General features: G+C 41.0%; 2 protein-coding genes across 12 annotated transcripts in view; one reads left to right on the forward strand and one right to left on the reverse strand.

Annotated features, from left to right (window-relative positions):
• Positions 1-17,541, forward strand: part of ERAP1 (endoplasmic reticulum aminopeptidase 1) — a 31,711-nt gene extending 14,170 nt beyond the window's left edge. For both annotated transcript variants that reach the window (XM_035100169.2, XM_035100170.2), the window contains exons 8-20: positions 1,981-2,112; positions 2,514-2,645; positions 4,211-4,285; positions 5,319-5,476; positions 6,137-6,216; positions 6,524-6,707; positions 8,742-8,898; positions 9,726-9,910; positions 10,411-10,572; positions 11,580-11,720; positions 11,813-11,894; positions 12,416-12,595; positions 16,389-17,541. In XM_035100169.2, coding sequence (XP_034956060.2) covers positions 1,981-2,112; positions 2,514-2,645; positions 4,211-4,285; positions 5,319-5,476; positions 6,137-6,216; positions 6,524-6,707; positions 8,742-8,898; positions 9,726-9,910; positions 10,411-10,572; positions 11,580-11,720; positions 11,813-11,894; positions 12,416-12,565 — 1,638 coding nt within the window. In that variant the 3' untranslated portion in view covers positions 12,566-12,595; positions 16,389-17,541. The remainder of the gene's footprint in view (positions 1-1,980; positions 2,113-2,513; positions 2,646-4,210; positions 4,286-5,318; positions 5,477-6,136; positions 6,217-6,523; positions 6,708-8,741; positions 8,899-9,725; positions 9,911-10,410; positions 10,573-11,579; positions 11,721-11,812; positions 11,895-12,415; positions 12,596-16,388) is intronic.
• The window catches only part of CAST (calpastatin), a 62,054-nt gene continuing 50,051 nt past the window's right edge, over positions 13,655-25,657 (reverse strand). For all 10 annotated transcript variants that reach the window (XM_060280184.1, XM_060280181.1, XM_060280183.1 and 7 more), the window contains 11 exons: positions 25,383-25,466; positions 24,592-24,639; positions 24,258-24,353; positions 23,475-23,585; positions 22,573-22,674; positions 21,611-21,703; positions 20,581-20,625; positions 19,846-19,935; positions 17,693-17,764; positions 16,356-16,416; positions 13,655-14,971 (listed from right to left, as the gene is read on the reverse strand). In XM_060280184.1, coding sequence (XP_060136167.1) covers positions 16,366-16,416; positions 17,693-17,764; positions 19,846-19,935; positions 20,581-20,625; positions 21,611-21,703; positions 22,573-22,674; positions 23,475-23,585; positions 24,258-24,353; positions 24,592-24,639; positions 25,383-25,466 — 792 coding nt within the window. In that variant the 3' untranslated portion in view covers positions 13,655-14,971; positions 16,356-16,365. The remainder of the gene's footprint in view (positions 14,972-16,355; positions 16,417-17,692; positions 17,765-19,845; positions 19,936-20,580; positions 20,626-21,610; positions 21,704-22,572; positions 22,675-23,474; positions 23,586-24,257; positions 24,354-24,591; positions 24,640-25,382; positions 25,467-25,657) is intronic.

Below are 25,657 nucleotides of genomic sequence, written 5' to 3' on the forward strand. Positions count from 1 at the left end.
ATCATAATAAGTATTAAACTTTAAGGTGCCACCAAACTCCTTGTTTTTTGTGAAACAAACTAACATGTTTACCCCCTCTGAAAATCAGTCAGGTAATTTGGGGGGTTTCAAAATTTATTTTTCTTTTAATTCACAAACTTATATACTTAGGTACATGCTGTTTCAAAATCAAAAAGCAGTCACCAAATGATGGAAAGGCAGGATATCAATCTGCTAATTAATAAAGAGTACAAATATTTCTGTCATAGAAATTAAGTAAAAACACAGATAGCTTTTTGGCCATACTTTTAAATGCACACTAAACAAGCAGGGGGGGGGGAGTGAAGAGTAAAGTTTAAATTAAATTCCCTGCAAGCTAAAGAAGTGATTTCAAAGGATGTCCCCGAAGAAGCCCGTTCTGGGTTCCTAGAGGGACGGGCGAATGGACCATAGAAATTAAGTGAGGATTATGGATTTTATTTAATTTGGCTTGGATTTGGGGTTTTTTTATATAAAAAAAGTAAAGAACTTTAATCATGGAGTGAATCTAAAAGAGAAAAGATTTCCAGACTGGGTTCAAAATGGAGAACTAATTTTCTAAACAATATTCCTGCCATTTCCGGTTCTGCACTTGGCTGTTTTCCCACGGGACGGAAAGTGATAAGATGGCTGTAGTCTCAACATCCAACAAAGAGGGACTCTGGCGAAGGATTTCTATGATACTCTTGGACATTAAAAATGAACTGAATGAGCAAAATCAACAAATAAGGAACTATTTGGACAACAGACTTGGAGAGGTGTCAGAGGACCAAGAGGAACTCTTGTCAATGGACAGAGAAACAGAGCAGCAGATTCTTATGCACATTGAAGAAGAGGAGGAAGAGGAGGAAAATGTTCCACAAGTGAGAAAGGACATGTTACAAGAACCACTCAAGGAAAAAACAGGATGGGCCTTTGTACTCCCAGTGAGAGGGGGAGAGTACAGGGCATATTTGGGGAAAATATAAAAAAGGCTAAACGATGTTGGGAGGTAGATAGAGGGAGGGAGAAACAGAAGGAGTGGTACAAAAAAATTGGAAAGAGGATATGGGAAAGGGTGGGAATGGGGTAGAAGAATTATATGAGGAATTAATGGACTGATAATATGGAAGACCCAATACTGGTTTGAATTACGGAATTCGCTGAAATCTCCAGGGAATCTGGAATGGGTGGAAGGAGGGATGGAGTTATTATTGTTATAAATGTATTATGTTTCATGATATAAGAGTTAATAATTGAAGGATGATTCATTGCTAGCAAAAAATAAAGGTGAGGGAAAGTTATGGATTATATATTGAAAGGTAAATAGAAATGTTAGATTGGAATTATTGGATAAAAGGAGAGAAAAGTAGAATTGAAATATGAGATACTATGTATATTGAATACTGTTAATCTAGCTATTATAATGGACCCAATATGGGGAGAATCGGGGAAGTCCTATAACGAAGTTATGAAAAAGATTTGATTGCTAGAATTTTTTCTTTTTTTTCTTGCTTTGTCTTGTATGTATGGTATTTTGTTTTTGTTCTGTTTTTTATATTTTTGTATGTTTTGTTGTTTGAGAAAATTCTTAATAAATACATTTTTTAAAAAAATTAAATGCACACTAAAATAGCTAACACACAAGTTAAGACTTGCGAGAACAATAAAACACAAGGACACTTGCTACCGGTAGAAAGTGGTGGAACTTAATTGCTTTTACAAATTCACCAGAAAACAGAAGACTGGTTCCTAAGTCTTTCATGATACCCAATTCTCCCTCTACCCCAAATTTATACAAATGACTACCATTTTAATGTGTGAATTGTTATTATTACAAAGGTGATGGTATCTCCAGAGTTGAGAATTGTAGTTCTTTGGTTTTGTTAACTTTGTTTATGTAAAACATCTGTAAAATGACAATAAGGTTTTTTTTTAACCTTCAAACCCTATTAAATGAGTACTTTGTTTTTCTTTTATTAGGAGGATCATTTTTTAAACAATTATTTTGCTGCTATGGATGTAGATGCCTTAAATTCTTCACATCCTATATCAACCCCTGTTGAAGATCCAGCTCAGATTCAAGAAATGTTTGATAGTGTTTCCTATGATAAGGTAAAAATTAAAAAATGTTCTTATTATTTATGTATTCTTTCATTAATTCTGATGAGATTTTTATAAACTCAGGGGCTCCATGTGTCCTACTATTTGGAGGATATCGACCCACCTTTTTGCCCTTATGCACAGTTCATTACACTATTTATTTTATTCTGTGTAAATGCAATCCTTCCCTCAACCATCAAAGACATAATGAATATGTTCTGTAGCATTTGTTTTAATTTATATGGAGAAAAATCTAATGTAAAAGCCAGAACCCAAAGATGAGAACTTTATGAAAGTTTAGGGCTTAGAAGTGTCCTAATCAGAGCTCCTGAACATCTTTTTGATGTAGATGTAGATAAGCAGACATTGAAAAAGCAAGTGTAGAATTTATCATTTCACTCCTCTCTTTTCAGGGTGCTTGTCTTCTAAATATGCTACTGCATTATCTCAGCCCAGAAGTGTTTAGAGCTGGCCTTATAAAATATCTGTCACGATTCAGCTATCAGAATACAGAAAACAAAGATCTGTGGAACAGCTTGTCAGGTGTAAGTATTTCTTGCATATTTTCTACCAGCATACCTACCGTGTTTCCCCCTTTTTAATACGTAGTCAAAAAGTAAGCCATGGCAGGGTTTTTAATCATTTGAGAAATGTAAGACATACCCCGAAAATAAGACATACTTCCGCGACATGCAGAGCAAGACCACCAAGCGCCCCAGCCAGCTAGCGGGACCCAGCATGCCGGCCGCAACAGGAGAAGGAAGCCTGCCGGGTTGGGTCAGCGCCCGGAAGCGGCGGCTCCTGCTGCAGCGCCGATAAAGCGTGCAGCAGTGCCGCACGGAGCACCAAGGGCACAAGCCAGCAGGACCCAGCTCCTGCAATGCCGGCCCTGGCAGGAGGAGGAAGCCTGCCAGGTCGGGTTGGTGCTCGGAAGCGGCAGCGGCTGCAGCGCTGACAAAGCGCGAAGCAGCGCCGCACTCTGTGTGTGCGTGTCCGTTTCTCTTTCTGTGTGTGCGTGCGCGTCTCTCTCTCTCGGGTTGGCGCTCTCTCTGTGTGTGCGTGTCCGTTTCTCTTTCTGTGTGCGCGCGCGTCTCTTTCTCTCTCTCTCTCGGGTTGGCGCTCGGACAAAGCGCGAAGCAGCGCCGCACACTCTCTGTGTGTGCATGTCCGTTTCTCTTTCTGTGTGTGTGTGCGCGTCTCTCTCTCTCTCTCTCTCCCCCTGTGTGCGCGTCTGTCTCTCTCTGTATGTTTGCGATCGCGTCTCTCTCTCCCCCCCCCCAGGACAGAAAAAAGGTGTCGCACAGGTTCCTCTTTGGCTCGTCATTCAGCCACCCCGGCCTCCTTGCCGAGAGCTGATGCCGCTCCCCTCACCCTCCTTCCCTTTCCCCCTCCCTTCCCTTCCTTCCGTCGGTCCGTCAGTTGGGGTTGCGCGCGCCAGAGGCACAGACCCAAGCCTCGTCCCCCTCGCGCTTCCCTCACGAGTGTCTCGGAGCGGGACGGGTCCCGGCCTCCCTCCTCATTCCCCGGCCAGTGTGAGAGAGCCCAGGGAGCAGCCTCTATACCTCCGTGTACGCACACACCCGGCCACCTCCTCTGAAGCCATGGCGGTGAGCGCCAAGCCGAAGCAGGAGGAGAAGCAGTCCCACCTACACCGACATGACGATGGGCAGCTTTGTGTATACCTCCTGCTCCGGCATCCTACGAGGTTTAAATCCACCTCACAGAGTGAAGTCCCCCCCCCCGTGCACGTCTGTCTCCTCTGCTTAGAAGCCTCCAAGGAAGGAGAACCCTTGACTCAGGATGGGGAGGAGGGGAAAGGGAGAGAATAGAAGAGGCAGAAAATGTGCACGGAAGAGAGCTCCGAGCGTCCTGAGCCAGTGGAACCCAGTTGTACCGGCACTAAAAAAAAAAAAAGACACCCCCTGAAAATAAGCCACCGTGTGTTTTTTTGAGGAAAAAAAGTTGTAAGACGGTGTCTTGAAAAAGGGGAAACACGGTAGTGAGCAATGTCATAATTTTCAAAGCATTGCTAGCCAGAATTGCTCTTTGAGCAGTATTGTTGCACATGTTTTGAAGCCTTAGGCACCTAATTTTTGAGTTTTGTTGCTAGGCTTGCCCTGCTGGTGGAGGTCAAGGACAAAATGATGGGGTTTGTGCCAGAAGCCAGGAGACAATCTCAACTTCCGTGAGTTTGTGTTTTATTGTGTACTGTATTTGTGTTTAGAAATTTATAAATTTCTTACTAAAGAGGGGGAAGCCACCCTTTCCACAAGTGAGGGTGCATAACACTTAACTGATATTCAGAGACCAAGGAATCTGTTACTGCTGTGAAATCATATTGACAAATGGATGTCTTAGGTGAAAGCATTAGCCTCTCATGCTACATGAACAAGTTGTGATGAGCCTCTGGCTCCCTTTCATGCCTGTGAGGAAGAGATTGGAATCTCTTTCTGCTGATTTTAAGCAATCTGTAATTCTCAGTTAAATCCAGAGACAGTGAGCTGTAGTTTATTTAAACTATGGTTAGGAAGAAGGCAAGATTAAACACTGGTTTGAGATCATAGGTTGTTCTAAAACCATACTTTAAACCAGTGGTGGCAAAACTTGGCTCTCCAGCTGTTTTGGGACTACAATCCCCATCATCCCTGACCACTGGTCCTGTTAGCTAGGGATGATGGGAGTTGTAGTCCAAGAACAGCTGGAGGGCCAAGTTTGGCCACCACTGCTTTAAGCAAACCACAGTTCATCAACTTCAGACATCATGCAGAACTGCTTAGTTTAAAACCAGAAGTGGGAGTTCCCCATGATCTTGCACATGTGAAAGAGGGGAAAGGATCTCTGCAACTCATAGTTGTAGCCAGAAACTATGGTTTCATATCATAGCTGAACCTTGCAATCTTTCTGAATTGTTAGAGACCTGTACTTCAGTGGAAATCAGACTGCCCCCCCACCACCACCTTTATTCTTTGTTTGGTTAGCATGGATGCAAAAATGTGGAATCTGGAACTGGTTTTTGTCACCATTTAAATGTTACAGGAAACCATATACTTTCATTCTTAAACCTTTCTCCGCCATACGTCAAAAATGTCACACACTATTATAAACTATGGAAAGTCATACAGATAGGACTGATTTGTAATTTTTATCTCTTTGCTGCTGCTGCCCAATGAACAGCATCTCCTAGCACCTCAGATCATATTTTTGTCTCTGATTTATAGCACTGGACCAAAAATGAGCTTCATGATGTGAAGACCATGATGGACACTTGGACACTGCAGAAAGGATTCCCGATGGTAACTGTGACATTAAAAGGGAAGAAAGTCCATGTACACCAAGAGCACTATGTGAAGGCTTCTAGTTCTTCTGCACCAACCGGGTAATGGCAAAGAAGCAAGTGAAGCTCCACCACTGGCTAACATTTAATTATAAAAATAAATAATGCAGATTGCACTGTGATTCCTTAACTAGTTAGTGTTTAGGGAAGTTTTTATTGTCTGACATTTTAATGTATTTTTTAAATCTTTTGTTGGAAGCTGCCCTGAGTGGCTGTGGAAACCCAGCCAGATGGGTGGGGTATAAAATAAATTATTAATATTATTATTATTATTATTATAAAAAAATCATATTGAATATTCTTTTACATCATACAAATAAATCAGCACTGAGGGGCTGCTAGACTTTCTAAATGAGAAAAGTTACAATCTCTAAACTGGAGACTGGTTTAATTCTGTCCTGTAGGGACACTTGTTACATTTCTTTGAGAGCGCAGGTGGCTCTGATGGCAAAGCCTTAAGGAAACAAAAGCATTTTCTTAAAGGTAGGTACTCATAGTGTTAATATGGCAGGAATCATGAACCATCTCTGGAAATGCAGGTTTGCTTTTAAGTGTGTGAAAACAGACCTTGCAGCCGTAGAACTCTCAACAAGAACCTCTCTTTACATCCCCCCCCCCGTCATGCAGCTCAGTGGTCAGCTTAGATATGTGTTTATACAGGCTGTTGAAACCATCAGCTAATCATCATTGTTTTTACTCTAGGAATCTGTGGCATGTTCCATTAACGTATATTACCAGTAAATGTGCTGAAGTTCAGAGGTTTTTGCTGACAACTAAAACAGGTATGTTTGACGTAATTCAAATGGGTAAGATGCACAATTATGTTTTCAAGTTTAAGTAATTTTATTATGGAAGATTATAAGAATTAAGAAGATACAGGTGTTCCAAGCTATCCATTTCTTTAGTCCTTGTAAGACACACAGAAGTTTTTATCCATAAAGCAACTGTGTAGTAGACATGAAGGCTAGGTTTTGAAGCAATTTTACCTATCATTAATCAGTTATTTATCTGTGGTTGATAACTGCAAATGAAATGAGTAAAGTACTGCTGGGCAGAGAAATACAAGGTTGTGATATATTTTGTCTGTAGGTGACATCATTCTCCCAGAAGAAGTGGAGTGGATAAAATTTAATGTTGGAATGAATGGTTATTATATTGTGCACTATGGAGATGATGGATGGGATGCCCTAATTCGTCTTTTGAAAGAAAACCATAAAGTAATTAGCAGCAAAGATAGAGCAAGTCTCATCAATAGTGTATTCCAGATGGTGAGGTAAAGTATGATAGTACACACTAAATGTCTCTTTGGTAAGCAATGTGCCATTTTTGTTCTATACAAGAGTAATACTGTACAGATAACACTAGCTCATCACATAATAAAATGAGAGAGATACTCCTGTATCATTTGCAGAATTAGAAATCCAGAGTTTCCTCAGTGACGTTGCTTAGGTCATTTCTGCGTGAATATTGGGAGAGTTGTGGTACTACTAAGACAGGGAGAGTTAGAAAAGATAAGAGCTTGAGATCTCAGAATAAAATACTGCTTCCTGTTCCAATAAAATATAATAGCTCTCCTAGTTCTTGCCCATTGACACAATGTCGTCTTGAACCGATCCTTTACAGATGTCACTACACTTTTTGCTAGCATAAGGAATGAGCACATACATGTTTTATAGCCTTGTTAGACACAGGCCTTTCCCCTAGTTGGCCTCAAGATATTTGGCACAGCCATTACAAGAGGTTTATAGGACGCTCCCATCCTACTTTATAACAAAAATATTTCTTCCGAGTAGAAACAATACCTGCAACAAAGTGTCTTTTCCTTGATCCACATTGGGGGGGGGGGGAGAGTATATTGCAGAAATACAGCAAGCCCACAACTTTTGTGGTGGTTACATTCCTATTGTATATAGTCCAAATGCATTGGGTTCAATGGCAGGTGGCATTTCCAAAGTCATTTTCCCTGGAGTGCCACCCCTTTTCTGCCCCCTTTCTATTTTTTTGCCTTGTGCGTAAAGCTTGAATGCACACAAGTTCAATGTGCACAAGTTGTGGGCTTACTGTATACATCTTGTAATGAATATGTTGTGTCAGCTAATGTACACAGCTGATGTACATCTCTGAGACAGCACATGATAATGAACGGCAGCAGGGAAGGTGCCTATTTAGCAAAGTAATTTGGTCCCTATTCCGGTGGCAGCCCTTGGTTGAGGTCCCAGAGCTGAGGATATCTGATACAGCCAACTTGCTTTGCTAAGCAGGGCTGGGTCTAGTCAGGGTCCCCAAACTAAGGCACAGGGGCCGGATGCGGCCCAATCGCCTTCTACATCCAGCCTGCGGACAGTCTGGGAATCAGCATGTTTTTACATGAGTAGAATGTGTTCTTTTATTTAAAATGCATCTCTGGGTTATTTGTGGGGCCTGCTTGGTGTTTTTACATGAGTAGAATGTGTGCTTTTATTTAAAATGCATCTCTGGGTTATTTGTGGGGCATAGGAATTCATTCATATTTTTTTTCAAAATATAGTCCAGCCCCCCACAAGGTCTGGGGGACAGTGGACCCGCCCCCTGCTGAAAAAGTTTGCTGACCCCTGATCTAGTCAGTGTCTGGATGGGAGACTGTCTTGAGAGCCCCATGTATACCAATTTCAGTTCCATGTTGGAAGAAAAATGGGGTATAAATGTACTAAAAAAATATGTAGCCAGAGACAGGAACTATTGTTGGTTAAGAAGGGGGCTGGCCTTCATGAGAGAGAGAGAGAGAGAGAGAGAGAGAGAGAGAGAGAGCATGGATGCATGCAGACCAGTACTGTTCTGATTACCTGTGGGCAGGATTGCAAAGCTGGGTTAATTCAGGAAGACCGCAAAACCTGGTAAAAAGCATGAATAAATCTAGAACTAGAAGTATAGAATAGAGTAGGAAGTATGCAAGGCAGAGAAGCCTGGCAAGACAGATAATAAGCAATGTTGCTGCTGAAATCCCTTCATGATACACTCAACAGTGGATCAGCTGCTGGCAGTTTTAATGTATTATCATATTGCTACACTTTCCTGAACTCGGTGTATATAACACAACATGTTGACAGGTGCAGAAGTTCAACACTCCAAACCATGTTTTGCTTTTGCACAATTTGCCATTGAGGTACAAAAATTCAGGCAGGTTTCATTCATAACGTTAGCTGTTAAAAAGGAAAACACTAAGATTAGTGTTGCTAATACGTATTAAAAATGAAAAAACACTATAGGTTCAGCCCCTTTAACAAATATTTTAATATTTGTTATTACTGACACTTTATGTTTCCCACAGTGCTGAAAAGCTGTCAATTACTAAAGCTCTTGATTTAACACTATACCTAAAACATGAAACTGAAATTACTCCTGTGCTTGAAGGAATGGATGAGCTGGTACCTTTGTACAAACTTCTAGAGCAGAGGGACATGAGAGACATAGAAAATCAATTAAAGGTAAGAAGGGGAAGACTGAAAAATAGCCGTCAATACTTGGAGGCTGTCAGCTACATACTGAGGTTATTCATAGCTGCCAAGTTTTCCCTTTTCTCGCGAGGAAGCCTATTCAGCATAAGGGAAAATCCCTGTAAAAAAGGGATAACTTGGCAGCTATGAGGTTATTGGCAATAATTTTATGAATGTATATGTGTTGTGCTGTAGAATGAAAGCAAGCTGCTTTGTTTTTTTGATTCTCACGGGATGCGAGTCATTAGGGGTAGCATCCATCACAATATAGTGTGTGTAGGATCAGCATATCAGTAATGGAAAGAAGTCAAACAGTAACTGTTAGTATTTAAAGAAACACTATCTGTTTAAAGCAACTGGAAATTAGATAAGGTTAATATGTTATGATTTTATTTTAATGTGATGCATACTTTTTTTAAAGAAAAAGTTCATCATGATGCAAGGGAGCAGGGTTCCCATTTATCTAGATTGTTGTTTGTCTGAAACATAGATATGAAGCTGTCTTGAAACCATTAGCTCCTGTGTGCATGTCTTTTATAATCAGAATTTCAGGTTGTTAATTATGATACCTACTTAAATCATTTATTATTCCATTGCGTTTCAGTTTGGTTATTAAACAACTGCTTCCTTCAGCCATGGAAGTACATGGTGTGTATGTGTGTGTGTGTATATGGCAAACCTGAACTGATTTTGTTCATATACATTGGTAGAATGGGAAAGGCAATACAGTTTTTGATGGATTTGGTTAAAAAACTGATTTCGCGTTTACCAGTATGTTTAACTGATTTCTTTTTTGTATGTTTGGGAAATCACTCTAGGGATACATAGTCAATCTACTGAAAAACATGATTGACAAACAGTCTTGGGACGATTCTGGGACAGTGTCTGAGCGACTGCTTCGGAGCTCTCTTCTGGTGTTTGCCTGCGTACGAAAGTACCAACCGTGTGTGGACAAAGCAAAAGAGTTCTATACAAAGTGGAAGGACTCCAATGGAAATTTACAGTACGTGTTTCTCTTTTTTTTAAGCAGCATAGCATCTTCATGCTTCGCGGGGCAAAAACATGCATCGTGGCACCTTAAATGCTAACGCCACCCCAATTTAGTATACAAAACCAGGGAAGTCGCTGTGTTGTGGCTGCTCAGTCCAGCTGGGTGGGAGAGCATGAAATCACTGGAGAGAGGAAATTTGCTATTACCTGTGAATTTGCCTTTTCAATGATTCTTGAGATGGGGCAGTCTGGCTTGAGTAGTAATTTGCAATTGAATCCAGACATGGAATCATAGAATCGCAGAGTTGGAAGGGATTGCAAGGGTCATCTAGTCCAACCCCCTGTAATGCAGGAATCTCAATTAAAGCATCCAAAAGAGATGGCCATCCAACCTCTGCTTAAAAGCCTCCATTGAAGGAGAGTCCACAACCTCCTGAGAGAATTCATTCCACATAAGAAACCAACACCAAGAGATGCATGTCGGAACTAACCTGAACCCTCCATTTGTTGCAGTTTGCCCAATGACATCAAATTTGCAGTATATGCTGTTGGAACACAGACGGACGAAGGCTGGGACTTCCTTTTCAGCAAATACAAGCTGCCCGAATTTAATACTGAGAAAAACATAATTGAAGCTGTTCTCAGCCTAAGCCCAAATAAGGAGAAGCTTGAATGGTGAGTACAGTGGAACCTTGAGTTGCGGACGTAATCCATCCCAGAGGCACGTCCGCAACTAGAAGCGTTCGCATCCAGAAGTGTTGCGTCTGCGCGCAGCGCGATTTAGCGCGTCTGCGCATGCGCGAGCAGCAAAACCCGGAAGTAACCATCTTCAGCTGCAGGCCAGCTTTTTCATTCTTTTAGGTCTGGATGTGTTTTGAGCGTTCTGTCTCCCACTGCTCGTCTTCGACAAAGATTTCAAAGAGAAAGAACCCTGCCCCACAGCACAGATGAGATTAATCTGAATACCGGTAGTTAATTTCTCCCTTTGATAAAGACTGGGAATGGTGACAAGTCTCTCTCCCTCCCCCAAATTAGATGTCCCCCATTTCAGCTTTTCAATCAAACTCCTCCTCTATGGCCCATAGGCTCTTCCGCCTTTTGTAACTAGGGAAGAAACAGCCTCAGCCCAGCATACCCCCATCATTCAGCCCGAGATCTAGTTTTGAGGGCCTTCTAGTGGTTCCCTCATTGCGGGGAAGTAAGGTTACAGGGAACCAGGCAGAGAGCCTTCTCAGTAATCGTGCCTGCCTTGTGGAACACCCTTCTGTCAGATGTCAAGGAAATAAACATCTGACTTTTAGAAGACCTCTGAAGGCAGCTCTGTATCTGGAGGTTTTTTTTATGTTTGATGTTTTATTGTGGTTTTATAATTTGTTGGAAGCCACCCAGAGTGGCTGAGGCAACCCAGTCAGATGAGCGACATATAGAAATTATTATCATTATTATTCCTGCGTGTGGCACAGTGCCCCCTTTCAGCACCTTTTCTTCTTTCCATGGTGACTGTATGAGAGGATGCTTGGGGGACATGAAGAATAATCTCTCTGCAGCGAAAGCTAAGGGTATGAAATCAAATAGCCATTGCACTGTGTATCATTTATTCGTACTCGAGTTTTCCTATTCCTATTAAGGTAATGATATTATTTCCTTGTTTCCTCACACTGAGGTTTGTTTTCTTTCTTTAGGTTAATGGAGCAAGGTTTACAGGATGACGTAATAAAAATGCAGGATCTTCCATATATTGTTGTATCTGTTGGAAGGAACCATGGTGGTTATCAGTTAGCCTGGAAGTTTTTGAAGCAGAATTGGCAGACATTTGTAAAAAAGTAAGTTTTAAATGTTATTGCTCCTTGTACTCCTGTTTATTTTCTTTCTAATATAAAAATATTTACTTCGTGTGCTTCTTCTGTTTGCATAGGTTTGATCTTGGTTCGAATACTATTGCACACTTGGTTTTTGGAGTGACAAATCAATATTCAACAGAGGCACAACTTGCAGAAGTAAGCATATCTCGCAGCCTGCATTCTATGTCCGTGGGACTCCATGATTTCATTTATTTTATTAATTGTTTTTCACACATGCATCTCAAGGCAAAGTACAGCAGTTGTTGTTGTTTAAAGCAAAATGGACATCCATGGCAGAGGAAACTGACAAGTTGTATTATTATAGGTTCTCGGAACCAAACGTATAAATGAGTGAGACATTTATGATACTTATTGCTCATATGCTGTTATGATACTTATTGCTCATATGCTGTTCTGCTTCCATTTATATTATCTCTTTGTAAATCTGAAGCAAAAGGCCTTTGAAAACATTTGTAATTCATGTACAATTGGGACCACAGACACATTTCTTTTCTTTATGCCTCTATTACTGAGAATCTCTTAAGACTAAATCCAGGCTGTACAGTTAGTGGCATTGGCACAGGAAGATTAGGATGCAGTCTCCTACAACGCCCATTTGAAGATAATGGGAATAGTACAAGAATTAATTGTGGTATTTATTTATTTTTACTCAACAGGTAAAAAGTTTCTTCAACTCCCAAGGGAAAAAAGTTTCAGAGCTCCGTGCTGTCCACCAAGCAATAGAAACCATTGAAGAAAATATTCAGTGGATGGATAAGAACCTTGAAAAAATCAAGGAATGGTTACACACCAATAGCAGAATATGAAACTGCATGAAGTATGATTTCAGAAGACTAGTAAGTTCTTGAAAATATATGAAAAATGCTACCTGCGTAAACGTAGGTTTTTATAAAATTCTAAAAACTGGAATGCTGATTAGTACATATACTTCCAAAGTGGAGGAAATAGCATTAAGGCCTTGCATGCATGTCAAGTTATGCATTTACAACAGGAGTGGTGAAAATTAGACCTCTCTTAGACCAGGTCTTTACGCCTCTCTAACGGGAGTCTGGGACTCCTCCTAAGACATGCCCTTCTCAAATGCTTGTGTGTGACTGAAACATGTCCTTGAACTGGTTATGCCTCTTGCTTGCATGGATGGAGGAAGGAGAGATGTTTGTGTGTTGGGATATAGAAAATCTGACTTTTCCATAGCTAGAATGTTGCCAACTGTACTGTAGCAAGTAACAGCCATTGCTTCACCTGCGGAGGATCGGGACCTTTTGATTCCATAGGTCCACTTTTGCATTTTTTCTGAACGCAAATAAGGTATGGTTAACTCTTAACTGTGGTTTATGCAGCTGTCCATTTCAGACCACAGTCTAAGATAATACTGAATGGTATTTAACTGAAACAAGTACTTCTGATCTCATGACTGCCCCCAGGGGAGGCGGTGGGTGGGAGCATGCAAGTCTAAGGCTTGCCCTGGGCTTGTTCCCTTAATGAGAAGCAATTCTTCCAAATGCAGCTATAAACTACAAGATCTAGTAAAATAAGTTGCACTATGTTCAAGAGAGCTCATTCCCAACGTTCCTGCACATATGTGAAATTTAAAAGCACCAAATTGTTCAGCAATCAAGAAAAGAGCATGAGACACTTAATTTCAGCATCGTGGGTTTGAGCCCCCTGTTGGGTGAAAGATCACTGCATTTCAGGAGGTTGAACTAGATGACCCTTGTAGCCCCTTCAAACTCTACAGTTCTGTATCATGGGTCTGATTCAATAACTGAATGCGCAGCACTGCATTGGGATAGAGGAGGTCTTTCGGTTTGGTCGAAACCTGTAAAAGGTACCTTCTAGCCACAGTAATAACCATGTATTAAGGACACAGTTCACAAATACAATTTACAAGGTAATACATTCTAAAACTTTATTAGTGTGACAGGCAATCTTAATACAGACTTTCAAAAAACAGTCTGGTATTAACATTACAGATTGTCAAGGACAGTCAAAATTCTGATGTCCCCAGAGGAACATCTCCTGCACTTGCTCCTTTTGAAGTAAGTAAGAGCGATGGCAGAAAGTGGCCATGCTCCTGTGTAACTCCCATGCAGTTCAAAGGGGCTTGCACAGATGATATTCCTCGCAGGCTGCGGCCTATATATTTGACCATGGTAGTCTAGAGATCTCGCTACCTGGAAGCAGACTTGACCCAAACCAGGAGTAGCACCTTACTCCAAAAGTCAATAGAAAAAATTGCTACTCATAATGCAAAGCATATCAGAATCTGCTGTTGGAGCCATAGCTTTTCTCTCACTGCAAGGAATACCAAAGGGGAGGGGGAATAAAACATGGAAGTTGAGCAAGCATTGCATCCAAATTAGTTCACAAAGCACCTCTGTATTCAGCTGTGATGTGAATTTATACATCAGAAACAAGCTGTGTAATCTGGATTCGTGGGGGTGGGGGAGCTATACCAGTGTAACTTATAGGAACATATTGGAGTCCTATGTGCATCCTTTCTGGAGTACCCCTATCCAATAGCAATTCAGATGCAATATTACTCCCTTTCTGCAAGCCACTGACAGAGGCAGCAGAATTATACAAAGGCGGTGACAAACAGAACTCAAGGTTTCAAATGAAAATACTAGCGGCACTGTTCATATTGAATACTATGTTATTAGAAGTCAAGGATTGAGAAACAATCGCTTCTATTCTTCTCCCACGTTTAAATCTTAGCAACTGAGTACTCACATCTCACTAACTATTCTTCAAAATGAATACCCGCAGGCAGATGATAGCCAAAATGCATTATATTCCAGAATATTTAGAGCATTCATTATACTAAAAAACCAAAAACCAAACCACAGCCTTTCTGAACTCTGCTGAGATTTGCAGGCACTATGTGTAGATTATGTGCAAAATTTGCAGACTTTTTTCTTTTTGCATTGCTATTAAATCCATAGAAATACTTTTATTACAAATATAAAGCATCCTTTCCCTCTCATAACTGAAGAAAATTACAAAATAAGAGACAGTAAAATAAATGAAAAAGGTCGTCCTTGAAAATAGTAAGATGCATGCCTCCCATGCCATTATATCCAAATACCATGATACAAAAACCACCCAGGAGACTATCTTGCTTCTGCAAAATAGCTTCCTTTTTTTGTTTTGTTCAAGTGCAGCTATCCACCAGCAAAACGAAGACTTTTTTTGCATCAGCGATGAAAAGCCTAGACAGAGAGGAAAAGAGAGCACATTATTAGCCTGTAAGGAGAGGAAACGTTATGTCATAAAACAGAATTCAGCAGGTTCCCAACACACACACAAAATGCAAGTTGAAACCACCAGCATGGTCTGTCGGCTCATGCAGACTTCCTTGCCATTTGTTCTGATTCAGTGGTAATCAGCAGGTTTTCCTGGGAAAGCAGTAGGACCAAAAAAAACGCCGCTCAGGCACAGACGTAGAAAGTGCCTGGAAAGCACATTGCAAAAGGAAGTTTGGATGAGCCCTGTGTGTTGATGTTTGTGAGGCTGTACAAGTATCGGATCCCCTTACCTGCCCTATTCAATGCCTCAAGAAGAAAACAGGTGCTGCCAAAGCAAGAAACTTCCCTCTCTCTCAAAAAAGGAGAGGCGCTAGAGGCTGAAGCTGAAGCATGTATACAAGCCTGAAATAGGTTAAGGATCTTCCAAGGATCCATAGGATGTTATCTGAGAGGTCTCAAAGCCCCTCGGAGCTGCCATGAAAGCCTCTGCAGCAAAAAAGGGGGATGTGCAGGATTCAAAGCCAAGTTTGATCCAGATTCAACTCTCTTGACATGACCGTGAAATGCAAGAAAACTTTCATTTTTAGACCCTTGTTTTTTAGAGCAGGTGGTTTAATTTTCAGAGCTCTTGGGAAGATTAATCCCAATTGATAGAATTCCTGCTACTTACAGTATGTGAAATCTCATGCATTTATTTTTCAAAAAGTATTTCAATAATAAATGCTGGTGTCTTTTTTTCTGGAGGCATTCCAACATTTTAAAGGTACTTTACAAAGATGCTTTTCCCGTATATAATGCATATTTCACATTAAAGATGCATGTTTCTCATGTTTTGCTATTTGCTAAATGCAAAAGTAATTTTGAATATACTGTTTGAAGGACAAGTTAGCATGCCAGGTGCAGTGTGAAACAAGCATACTCAGAGCTTTTACTAAAGTGCAACCAACCAATAGTCAGTCTTGGTTTCTTGGTTGAACTGCACTTAGAATATTCTATGTAGAAAACAGCTCTGCACATGCAATATATAAATATTGTGGGTCAGTCCACATGTTAGGAGTTTGGTAGATGTGAAGCCTCACAAACAAGCTACTTCGGCCTATACTGGCTTCAGGAATAAGGGATAGGGTACCTTAGAGCTAAACAGGCAACTGTAACCTGAAACAGCTTCTAACCCTCTTACAGGGCAATGTTGCCAGTGGGTCTGGGAGAGAACCCAAAGGTGGAGGAACCAAAAGGCACAAATCCCTGCTGGGTGCACAATGGAAGGGAGTGGAAACATGTATTTTCATTCTTCATGCATAAAGGATGCACACAAATTTGCATGATTAACAGTATTAACAATTATTACCTGGTAACATTTAACTCTTTTTCTGTTTCTCAGACTTTGCGCTGGAAGACTGCTCCTTTGCCTTAACGGGAAAAAGCAACAACCATGTTATTGGCTGGAATGCTGAGGTCACGTAACAAACACCGTGAATAAATATTTGAAATAAAACACAGCCATTTAAGTAAAACAAAGCTTGAAATCAATGTGTTTATCATGAATAAGGAAGTGGAGAGACACACATTTGAGAGGGCTAAAAAAACTATACAGGAGACACATGAATGGCTTTTCTGAAGTTTTGTTTTTATTTTCATGCATCCCTGGAGAGAGCCAGCATTTGATCATAACAGGGGAGCTGAATGCTCTCTTCCTTCAATTGTTTGATTAAAGCGCTACCTCTCTGTGAAAGATGCTGTCAGTTCGAGAGAGGGGGAGGAATACAGGTATTCGTTTTCTACACACAAATGCACGCCATCTACCACTAGGAGGCCCACAATTCTAGATTGGGAAAAATGCAGGGAGGGAGAAAGAGTTGAGCATCCCAATCTTCCTCTGTGCTACAGATGTTGGACATACCATGTAACACATAGTTTGGCACTTAAAATGAATGGCTACATTCATGATCACTGCACAGTGATTATAGTCATAAGATGACTTATGTACATGATCTGTGATGGCTATTTATGGCATACATCGTTCAACGCAGCCTCCAGTACAACTGCATGTGTAACTGGCCTTCAAACTGGGTGTTTATTTTCACCATTCAATCACAATTTTTCTACACTTGAACACAGCTCTGATCATTAATCAGTTAGGATTTAACAAAGGTGAAACAGGGTGCGTAATCATGTTGTACAAGAGCCTAACAAAGGGGACAGCGAGCAGTTTACATTTACAGGGAAATGACAGTGGGTCTAAGGTCCTACAAAACAGATGCTTTGTGGCTAAAATGCCACAAATTAGGGGGAAGTCATATAAATATTGGTCCTCAGTTTGGCACTCGCATAACATACTGTGAGAGGGTTGGAATATACCATGAGGGTATGTGCACTATACCTCTTAGGAGAAGAACATGCCTACCCAGAATTCTCCTACTCATGTTCCCACCTCTCTTCATTCCCTCCCCTATTCTCAAATCCTTCCAAGAGTGCACAACAACAGCTTTGTGAAGGTTTGTATTCCAGCGATGGTGGAAAAGGAGGACAAGATAACAAGCCCCCTGGCCTGCAGTAGATGTCCGGAGGACAAGTGTTGAGGAATTGTGCAGAGTGTCTCAGAACTGCCTGAAGTTTATAAAATGGGCTGTGGCTGCTCTAACTACACTCTGCAAAATTTCATTTTTCTAATCAACAATTTCTTACCTTTCTTGATTTGGATTTCTTTTCATCTTTTCTACCTGGTTTTGATGTGGCAGCATCTTTTGTTTTTTCATCCTATACCAGAGAGAAAAACCTCAGTTCATTAATATTTGGATCAAAACACACCTGGGTCTGAAAGAGTTTGGTAAAAGATTTTCCGAGGAAAGTGTTACTTCTGCGAGAGCCACACAAAGTGGATCAATTTGGAGTCTAGAATGCTGACCTGAATAATCTGGAAAAGCTGCACACCCAGGCAGCAGTAAGCAAGGTGCGGTAAGCACCCTAAAACTAGCCACTCTCTAAGGGCAAAACTATGCGTTCTATATAGTTCCATGGTTCTTTTAAGGAGACGCCATCTTCCTTTTATACAGCTACAGAGGCTGTAATCAGAAGGGGAAAACAAGTCTGAGGAGAAAGCAACTCCCCTCCCCCCCTGTACCCTACATACTGTTTCCCAATTAAAATTGCCCATCACACCAAAGCTGGTTTTATTCCTGCCGAGAAAGATAATGAGACTTTATGCCAGTTCAACATATAGAGAAGGTAGATGATACCATTTCGTATATACTGTTCATGGGATAAACTCATCTTACACTCTGGAATAAGCTTCAGTCATTTCAATAGATGGGCACAGAAAAACACGCCTGGAGGAATTGTGCATATTCACCATTGCATTGGAGACAAACAGGCTGCCTTCTACAAAAACAACAACAACTGGCCTTTGAGTGGTAAGAGAAACAGCTCCATAAATATGCCCATGCTTGAGACAGCTTTATTGTGAGAAAAGGTCTTTAAATGTCACAAGAGTTTACAGTTTTAGCGAGCATAAGATATGTGCCAAAAAGGGTAGAGGGAAATGTGAAATGGAGCCAACCATTGTTTGTTTGTTTTTTGGACCAATGGAGAGATGGAAACTTCAACAGGAGGAGTTCTAGGATTCACATTCAAGTGGTTAATGAGTGCCAATAAAACCCAAGACATAAAATAATTATCTGCATGGATGTAATTAAGGGACATTTAACACTTTCATTATATTGGCCTTTAAGAAACTCTGGCTAATGTTCCAAGGAGGGTAACTTCCATGAAATGAATAAACTGATTATTTCTGAAATCTTTGGATAAAAGCATAGCCTCCCTTTTCCAGAGAAACTGTTTGCATTACATTCAAAGCCTTATAAACCAAAGTGGAATCAACCTCAGAACAAACTCTTTGTGGCAGTCCTGTTAAGGGCAAGGGCAAGGCTGCCAACAGAACCAGCAATGCTGAATGAGTAAAAAGAGTTTTTGCCTGCAGAAACACAGACCAGTTTTAAGATGTCATAAAGTCTACCTCCCTAAAGGAGGCCAAAGCCCAAACTCCTGAAACAACAAGGCAGTGGGAAAGTAAAATTCTGCAATAGACAGAAAAGAAAATGCAAGAGCATCTACAGGTAGATGTCACTCTTGAGCAAAGTCCTATGTAGAAAGTGGAAACGAGGAGGGGCAACTATACAGTGATGCCTCCCAAGACGAAATTAATTCGTTCTGCGAGTCGTTTCGTATTGTGATAATTTCATCTTGCGAAGCGCGGTTTCCCATAGGAATGGGGGGGGGGGAGAATTGCAAAAAAATTGTCTTGCAAAGCACGGCCATAGAAAAATTCGTCTTGCGAGTCACCAAAAAAATCACGAACCCCTTTCGTCTTGCAAGTTTTTCATTATGCGAGGCATTCGTCTTGTGAAGTACCACTGTATTTTTTAAAACAATGTATTAACCAGGCTAATCAATTCTGTGCATCTTCAGAGCGCCACCAGCACCACTTTGCTCAGAGCAATTGAACTAAAAATAAAAAAGCAGGAATCTAATTTTTCAGTTGCCTATTTAGGGAAGCTTTTAATGTTTCATAGATTATTGTATTTTAATATTCTGTTGGAAGCCGCCCAGAGTGGCTGGGGAAACCCAGCCAGATGGGCGGTGTATAAGTAATAAATTGTTGTTGTTGTTGTTGTTGTTGTTGTTGTTATTTACACCCAGTTGCGCTCTTAATAGCATGCATAAAAGCCTGTTGGTTGTTTGTTGTTGTTGCGATCTTTGCCTTCACTTATGCTTACTTGGTGATTTAAGGAGCATCTTAAAAATGAGAACAAACACTAGTTTTAGCAAATGGGCCTCCTCACCTTTGTTGAAGGCTGAGAAACAGGAGGTTTCCCACAATGATCAAAGTCCCCTGAAAGGGCATCAATAGCTGCCGAGTCATCAGCTGGCTTCTGCAATAAAAAAAAGAATAGTTTAAAAATGTGTGTATTAAGTGATATGGAAAATAAATGCCTTACTTAAACATAGCCTCCCATTTCCAATGTTTAAATTGTTGGTTCTACGCCAAAAAACAGAAACAAAATTAAGCTTCTACTATAAGTGCCACCAAATCAGCAGGTGCCATTAAAATTAGGAACCTTTTCTGAATTATCATTGTACAGATCTCTTTTTTGAGGTCCGTGTTAGTCCCTCATTGGCCACAAGTAGAATGAATTGAGTTAGAACAGCAGTGTGGAGCAGAGGGAGAGGTATGAAGGTGGGCTACTTCATCTGCTTTTCTGAAAAACCATTTCATTTGGTTTTCATTCAAGTTGCCATTTTGGTTTTCATTCAAGTTGCCATTATAAGAAAGCTTTACATTTGTAGCTTTAAAAATTGGTGCACAAGTTTTCTTTCCTCTCCTCTCCCGTTCTTCTTTCCTTTTGTGTTGTGCCATTTAGTTGGTAATCCTGCTCATGGGGATCATCTTGTTTGATACTCATCTTATATAAGCCACTCTGGGAGTCTTTATAGTGGAACAGCCCTCTCCCAAATAGCTACGTAAATGTAACCCACAGGCAAGTAACAGCATTTAGCCAAGAGCAGTGCCTTCTTACCTTTTGTTCTTTGGGTTTCTCAGCATCCTTGCCTGTTGGCTTCCCCTTCAACAACAAAAAGCAGCATTTATTTATTTATTTATTTACAGGATTTTCATCCTACAAAATTAAAAATTACCTATAAAATAAGATTAACGCCTTATGTTAAACCAGTTAGCCTAAACCTTTTCAAGATAAAGCCAGTTTTTAAAAAATGTGCATCCTTGTTTATTCTACTGACTTTATTTTATAAGGCAAATTATAAAATATCGTTCTAAAACAGGGGTCCCCAGACTTACCTGGCTTCGGGCCGGTGCCCGCCGCGCGCCCTGGAGGGCAGGGGAGTGCGCGCGCAGCGGGCCGGAGGGCGGGGGAGTGCGCGCCCATGCGCATGCGCACACGCACACGGTCGGAAAAAATCGCCGAAAATCGCTTGTGCGCATGCGTATGGGCCTCCCCCGACCCGGAAGTGCACCGGAAATGACCTCTTCTGGGTCGGGAGAGGCCCATACACATGCGCACAAAGGATTTTCGGCGATTTTTTTCCAATTTTGAAGATCGCCGCCGCACCGTGCGCCGTAAGAGCGGGCGGCGGCAGCGGGCGGCGGGGGTCGTCGTGGGCCGGATTGGGAGGCCAATTGGGCCGCATCCGGCCCGGGGGCCGTAGTCTGGGGACCCCTGTTCTAAAACATCATGGGGACTTGACTACATAAGATCCATTGGTTCCTCACTTCTGTTATGGTAAAATGTGGCCCTCAACATATATTTTATATTGTAAACCACCCTGGGTTCGTTGGATGAAGAGCAGTACGAAACTATGATATATGACATGACATGATAAACATATATGTGCAAAATCTATCAATATAGATTAGGGGTGGGGAACTGCTGACTCTCCAGACGTTGCTGGACTCCATCTCCCATCACCCCGAACAAGAATGGCCAATGGCCAGGGCTGGTGGGAGGTAAGACTCAAAACCATCAGGAGGACCACAGGCCCCCCCCCCCACCCTGGTGTAGATAAATTTGGATTCAGAAAGGATCAGCTTACCTTCTCATCCGAGTCAAGAATATGCCTATAATCAGGAGGGATTGTATCATCTTTCTCTCCAAGTTTGTCTCTATGCTCAGATTTAGCCTTTTCCTGTAAAAGCAACAACAGGAAGTCATGTTCTGAATTTTTCTGGAAAGCTCAATACAAAAAACACAGTATCTAAACTTGCCCTCAAATTGTAGAAAATACAAAAAAAAGTTGCCATAAATTTTGAAGAAAAACACAACAACAACCATGAAACAAAACCCCAAATGGAAACAATTATCACACCAAATATTGTAAAAAGTAACAGTCCATTAGAGCTTCCCTATGACAACTAAACACAAAATAGCAATGTGTGTAGTAACAACTTATTTTTAACATTTTATCATTGCAATGTTTGCTGCCCTGGGCTACCTCGGAAGGAAGGTAAGATACAAATTGAATAAATAATAATTTTACTGCTTATTTGTGAACAAGCTGCACTTTACAAAAAACAATCCAAAGACCGACATAATGCTGCAAAAATAGAGGTTGCTTTTATTTACACACGTCCTTTGGCAATTTAAAAAATGTTTGTCACAATAACAGAAAGCAAATTCAGTTCAACTGAAACAACAAAACACTTTCCATGAAAGGGGACCTCTTGAAATGCAAAAATACCCTGCATAGCCCCCTGCTTTCGTAGCTAAATATACCTTGTACAATATGCAGAAATCAGAAGACCCTCACTCTGCCCTCAGGTGTTGCAAAGGACAAGGGAAGTAGTATGGTGGGCTAGCAATGATGAAGGGGTGACCTTGAAAGCCATAGACTAAATCCCTAGCCCCCAAAATAAACAAAACAAAACCACAACCACCACCCAACTCAGTTCTTTCAGCTTCCTATGCAGATTTGGGAGATGAATATGGTACTCACAAACATGTCAAGGCAGCTGTGCTGCGGGGGGGGGGGGTGGAGGGGACAAACACTTTTCTCACCTTTATTTTATCAACAAGTGGTTTGTTTTCATCCGGGTCAGGTTCTCTTTGCCCCAATGAATCTGCAAGAAGATCTGCAGCATCGTCGAGTTCTTTCCTACCCTAACAGATTTGAGAAGAACAAAAACAAAATATGCTGCATGCAGTCTCAGAAATAAAAAATGTTGATGGTATCAGAGTTGCTTTAGTCAGCATGACAGAAAGTTAACCTCAGAGTGCTCAAAAAAACTTTAGAAAGTTACAAAATATGCATAGCCAGGCCAAAAAACAAAAACAAAAAACCACCCATTCTGCTGCAAGTAAGTAACATTGGCTTCCAGTGCACCTCAACCCATAACTGTTTTATAGCCCTTTGTAAAACAAATTTGATTAGCCTCAAACTATGATTCAACATTACTAAAAAAGCAGTTAAGAAGCTAGCCACTCTACCTTAAAATGGAAAAATAGCATTCCATATAAAAATGACAATTTTTGTTCCAAAGATGGTTATATGCACAGATCTTTCCAAAGACATTTTGAACTCCAAAATACAATTGAGGGACAGGGCTGCACCTTTACATGCCCAAGGTCTCAGATTCAATCTCCAGGTAGGGCTAGGAAAGACTGAATCCCTGGAGAGTTGCTGTCTGTCACTGAAGACTAGTCTCCATCATCCTTGTGCTTTCCAGTGATTCTGGACCACAACTCCAAAACATCTTAAAGGCACCAAGTTGGTTAAGGCTGCTGTAGACCACACTGAACTTGCTGGACCAATGGTCTGACTTGGAGTAAGGCAGCTCCTATGTTCCTATAATTAACAAGCCTTAAATGATAAGGAGGCTAAGCATTTTTAAAGGGAAAATAAACTGCAATCAAAGGCTTTGGTCACAGAAACTAACGCGGGTAGGAAATATTCTGCTTACTGGGGTAGCTGCTGCTGGTGGAGGAGCTGATAAATGGACTGCAGAAGCAGAAGCAGAAGAGATAACTTCTTCAGTAGGTGCAACAGCAGGTTTGCCAGCACCTGTAGGTTTCTACAATAAAAACAATGGGTTCATAAACACGTGCCAGAAGACAGTGAAGGATAATCAGCTGGCAGGAACCAGGTATCTGTTTCACACTGTGTCCACATCAGTTTGGGCTACAGTCAGCTCACTGCCATGTGCCCTGCATCCCATACAGTTTGTTCAGATCAGTATTCTGAAACCACTCTGCACTGGGTCTACAGCACACCTTCATAAAAGCTTGCCAAGTCTCAGGTGTGTTTCTTCCCCTTAAAGGTGTCACCAACCTCCTAAGTATTGGATGCAAAGAGAAGAGGCCTTCCAGGATAGTCAAAGCCCCTTTGTAAAAATATCTACCACTGGTGGTTTTGACAAGCATAATTAAATAACAACAAATCAAGAATGAGTGTACATTGCTCACACAGAGTATCAGTAAGAACTTTCTGACAATAAGACCTGTTTGAAGGGACTTGGAAGGTGGTGGACTCTCCTTCCTTGGAGGTTTTTAAACAGAGGTTGGGTGGCCATCTGTCATGCATGCTTTAGTTGAGTTTCCTGCATTGCAGGGGGTTGGACTAGATGACTCTTGGGGTTCCTTCCAACTCCACAATTCTATGATTCTTTGTATGTAACTGACTTTCACTATGTCTAAAAGTTAAATAGTCTTGTTTACACACACACACACACACACACACGACTTACTTGAGGTAGAGCTGCTGGGGCAGCCTTCGACGTTGGTGCTGAAGAACAAGAAAACCCTTCTGACAAAGCATCAACAAGTTCACTTTCACTCAAGGGCTAGAAATAAACATACATATATATTAGAACACAACAAAGGTTCCGTTTTATTCTTGAAAACTAACTGGAAACCAAACACTGTATTACTTTTTCTCAGTTTTGTGTTGAAAATGTAGAATATGCCAACCATTTCTCTAGTCTCTGGTTGTAGTAAATTATGTGCTTAGTAAACTTTTTTTAAAAAAAAATGAACAAAAGAACCAGTAAAACAGCCTGTTAGGAGCATTTTTTCACCAACCTTAGGTTTTTCTTGAGGTTTTGGTAAAAGTGGCTTCCCATCTTTATCCTGCAGAGAAAATATGGCACTGGTTAACAAATGAGCTATGGCAGGTGACTGAATTTGCCACAGTATCATTATGTATAAAATGCAAGGCTCACCCATCAGAACAGTAGAAAAGTGTTTTTGGAGGCTATGTTTTTTGATAAGCATGTTCCTGTACTTTTAACCAACTGCCTGTCCTACGTAAATAGGACCCACTCATCATGAATAGAGGGGTTCTTGCTACACTGCTCCATGCTTTTGGAACCTCCAAGTGGGAATAATATGATGTGTGGTTTACGCAGTGCTGCCTCTGAAGTTGGCCGAGGAGCTTCAGTTACAGTAAAATGCAGCTGTCTGTCTACTTATGAATATTTTTGTTGTTTAGTCGTGTCCGACTCTTCGTGACCCCATGGACCATAGCACGCCAGGCAAGAATGGATCAACTGCACTGCCCCCAATCAAGGGTGTGCCTTTCATGGCCTAGGGCTGTATATTTAAATTCCTGCTTCATCTGAGCAGGACAATCTCCATTGCTAAGAGAATAGACTGGAATAGGGCTGGGACTTTGCTGGTTATTCTATGAACAAGTGATATATTTCCTGAAAAACTGAACACCACCCTCGCCCCCACCCTCTCTCTCTCACTCATCAACACAAAACATTTTATATCTTGCACCCAAGGTGTGCAAATACATACAATTCTTAAGGCTGCTACTCATACAATTAATTTGACTTGAAAGATCATGCAGCAAGTGAAAAATCAATCACCTTTGCTTCAGTTAATCTATAATCAGGAGGAATGGTTTCTTCATCTTCTCCAAGTTTCTCACGTTCCTCTTGTTTTGCTTTTTCCTGAAGGAGCAGGGGAAAATGAAAGCTCTCAACGTGTATAAAGAGAGACTCTTCCCTCTCATGTGGTTTCATAATAGTACATGTAGCATACAAGCATATGAAAGTGTATACAATATATAATTAAAGCTTCAGTCAACTAAAACACAGCTTATTGGAAGTGTCCACTTACTACTAACCTTTCAGAATACCAG

This window comes from Zootoca vivipara, chromosome 11 (genome assembly GCF_963506605.1).
Source record: "Zootoca vivipara chromosome 11, rZooViv1.1, whole genome shotgun sequence".
NCBI classification, from domain to species: Eukaryota; Metazoa; Chordata; class Lepidosauria; order Squamata; family Lacertidae; genus Zootoca; species Zootoca vivipara.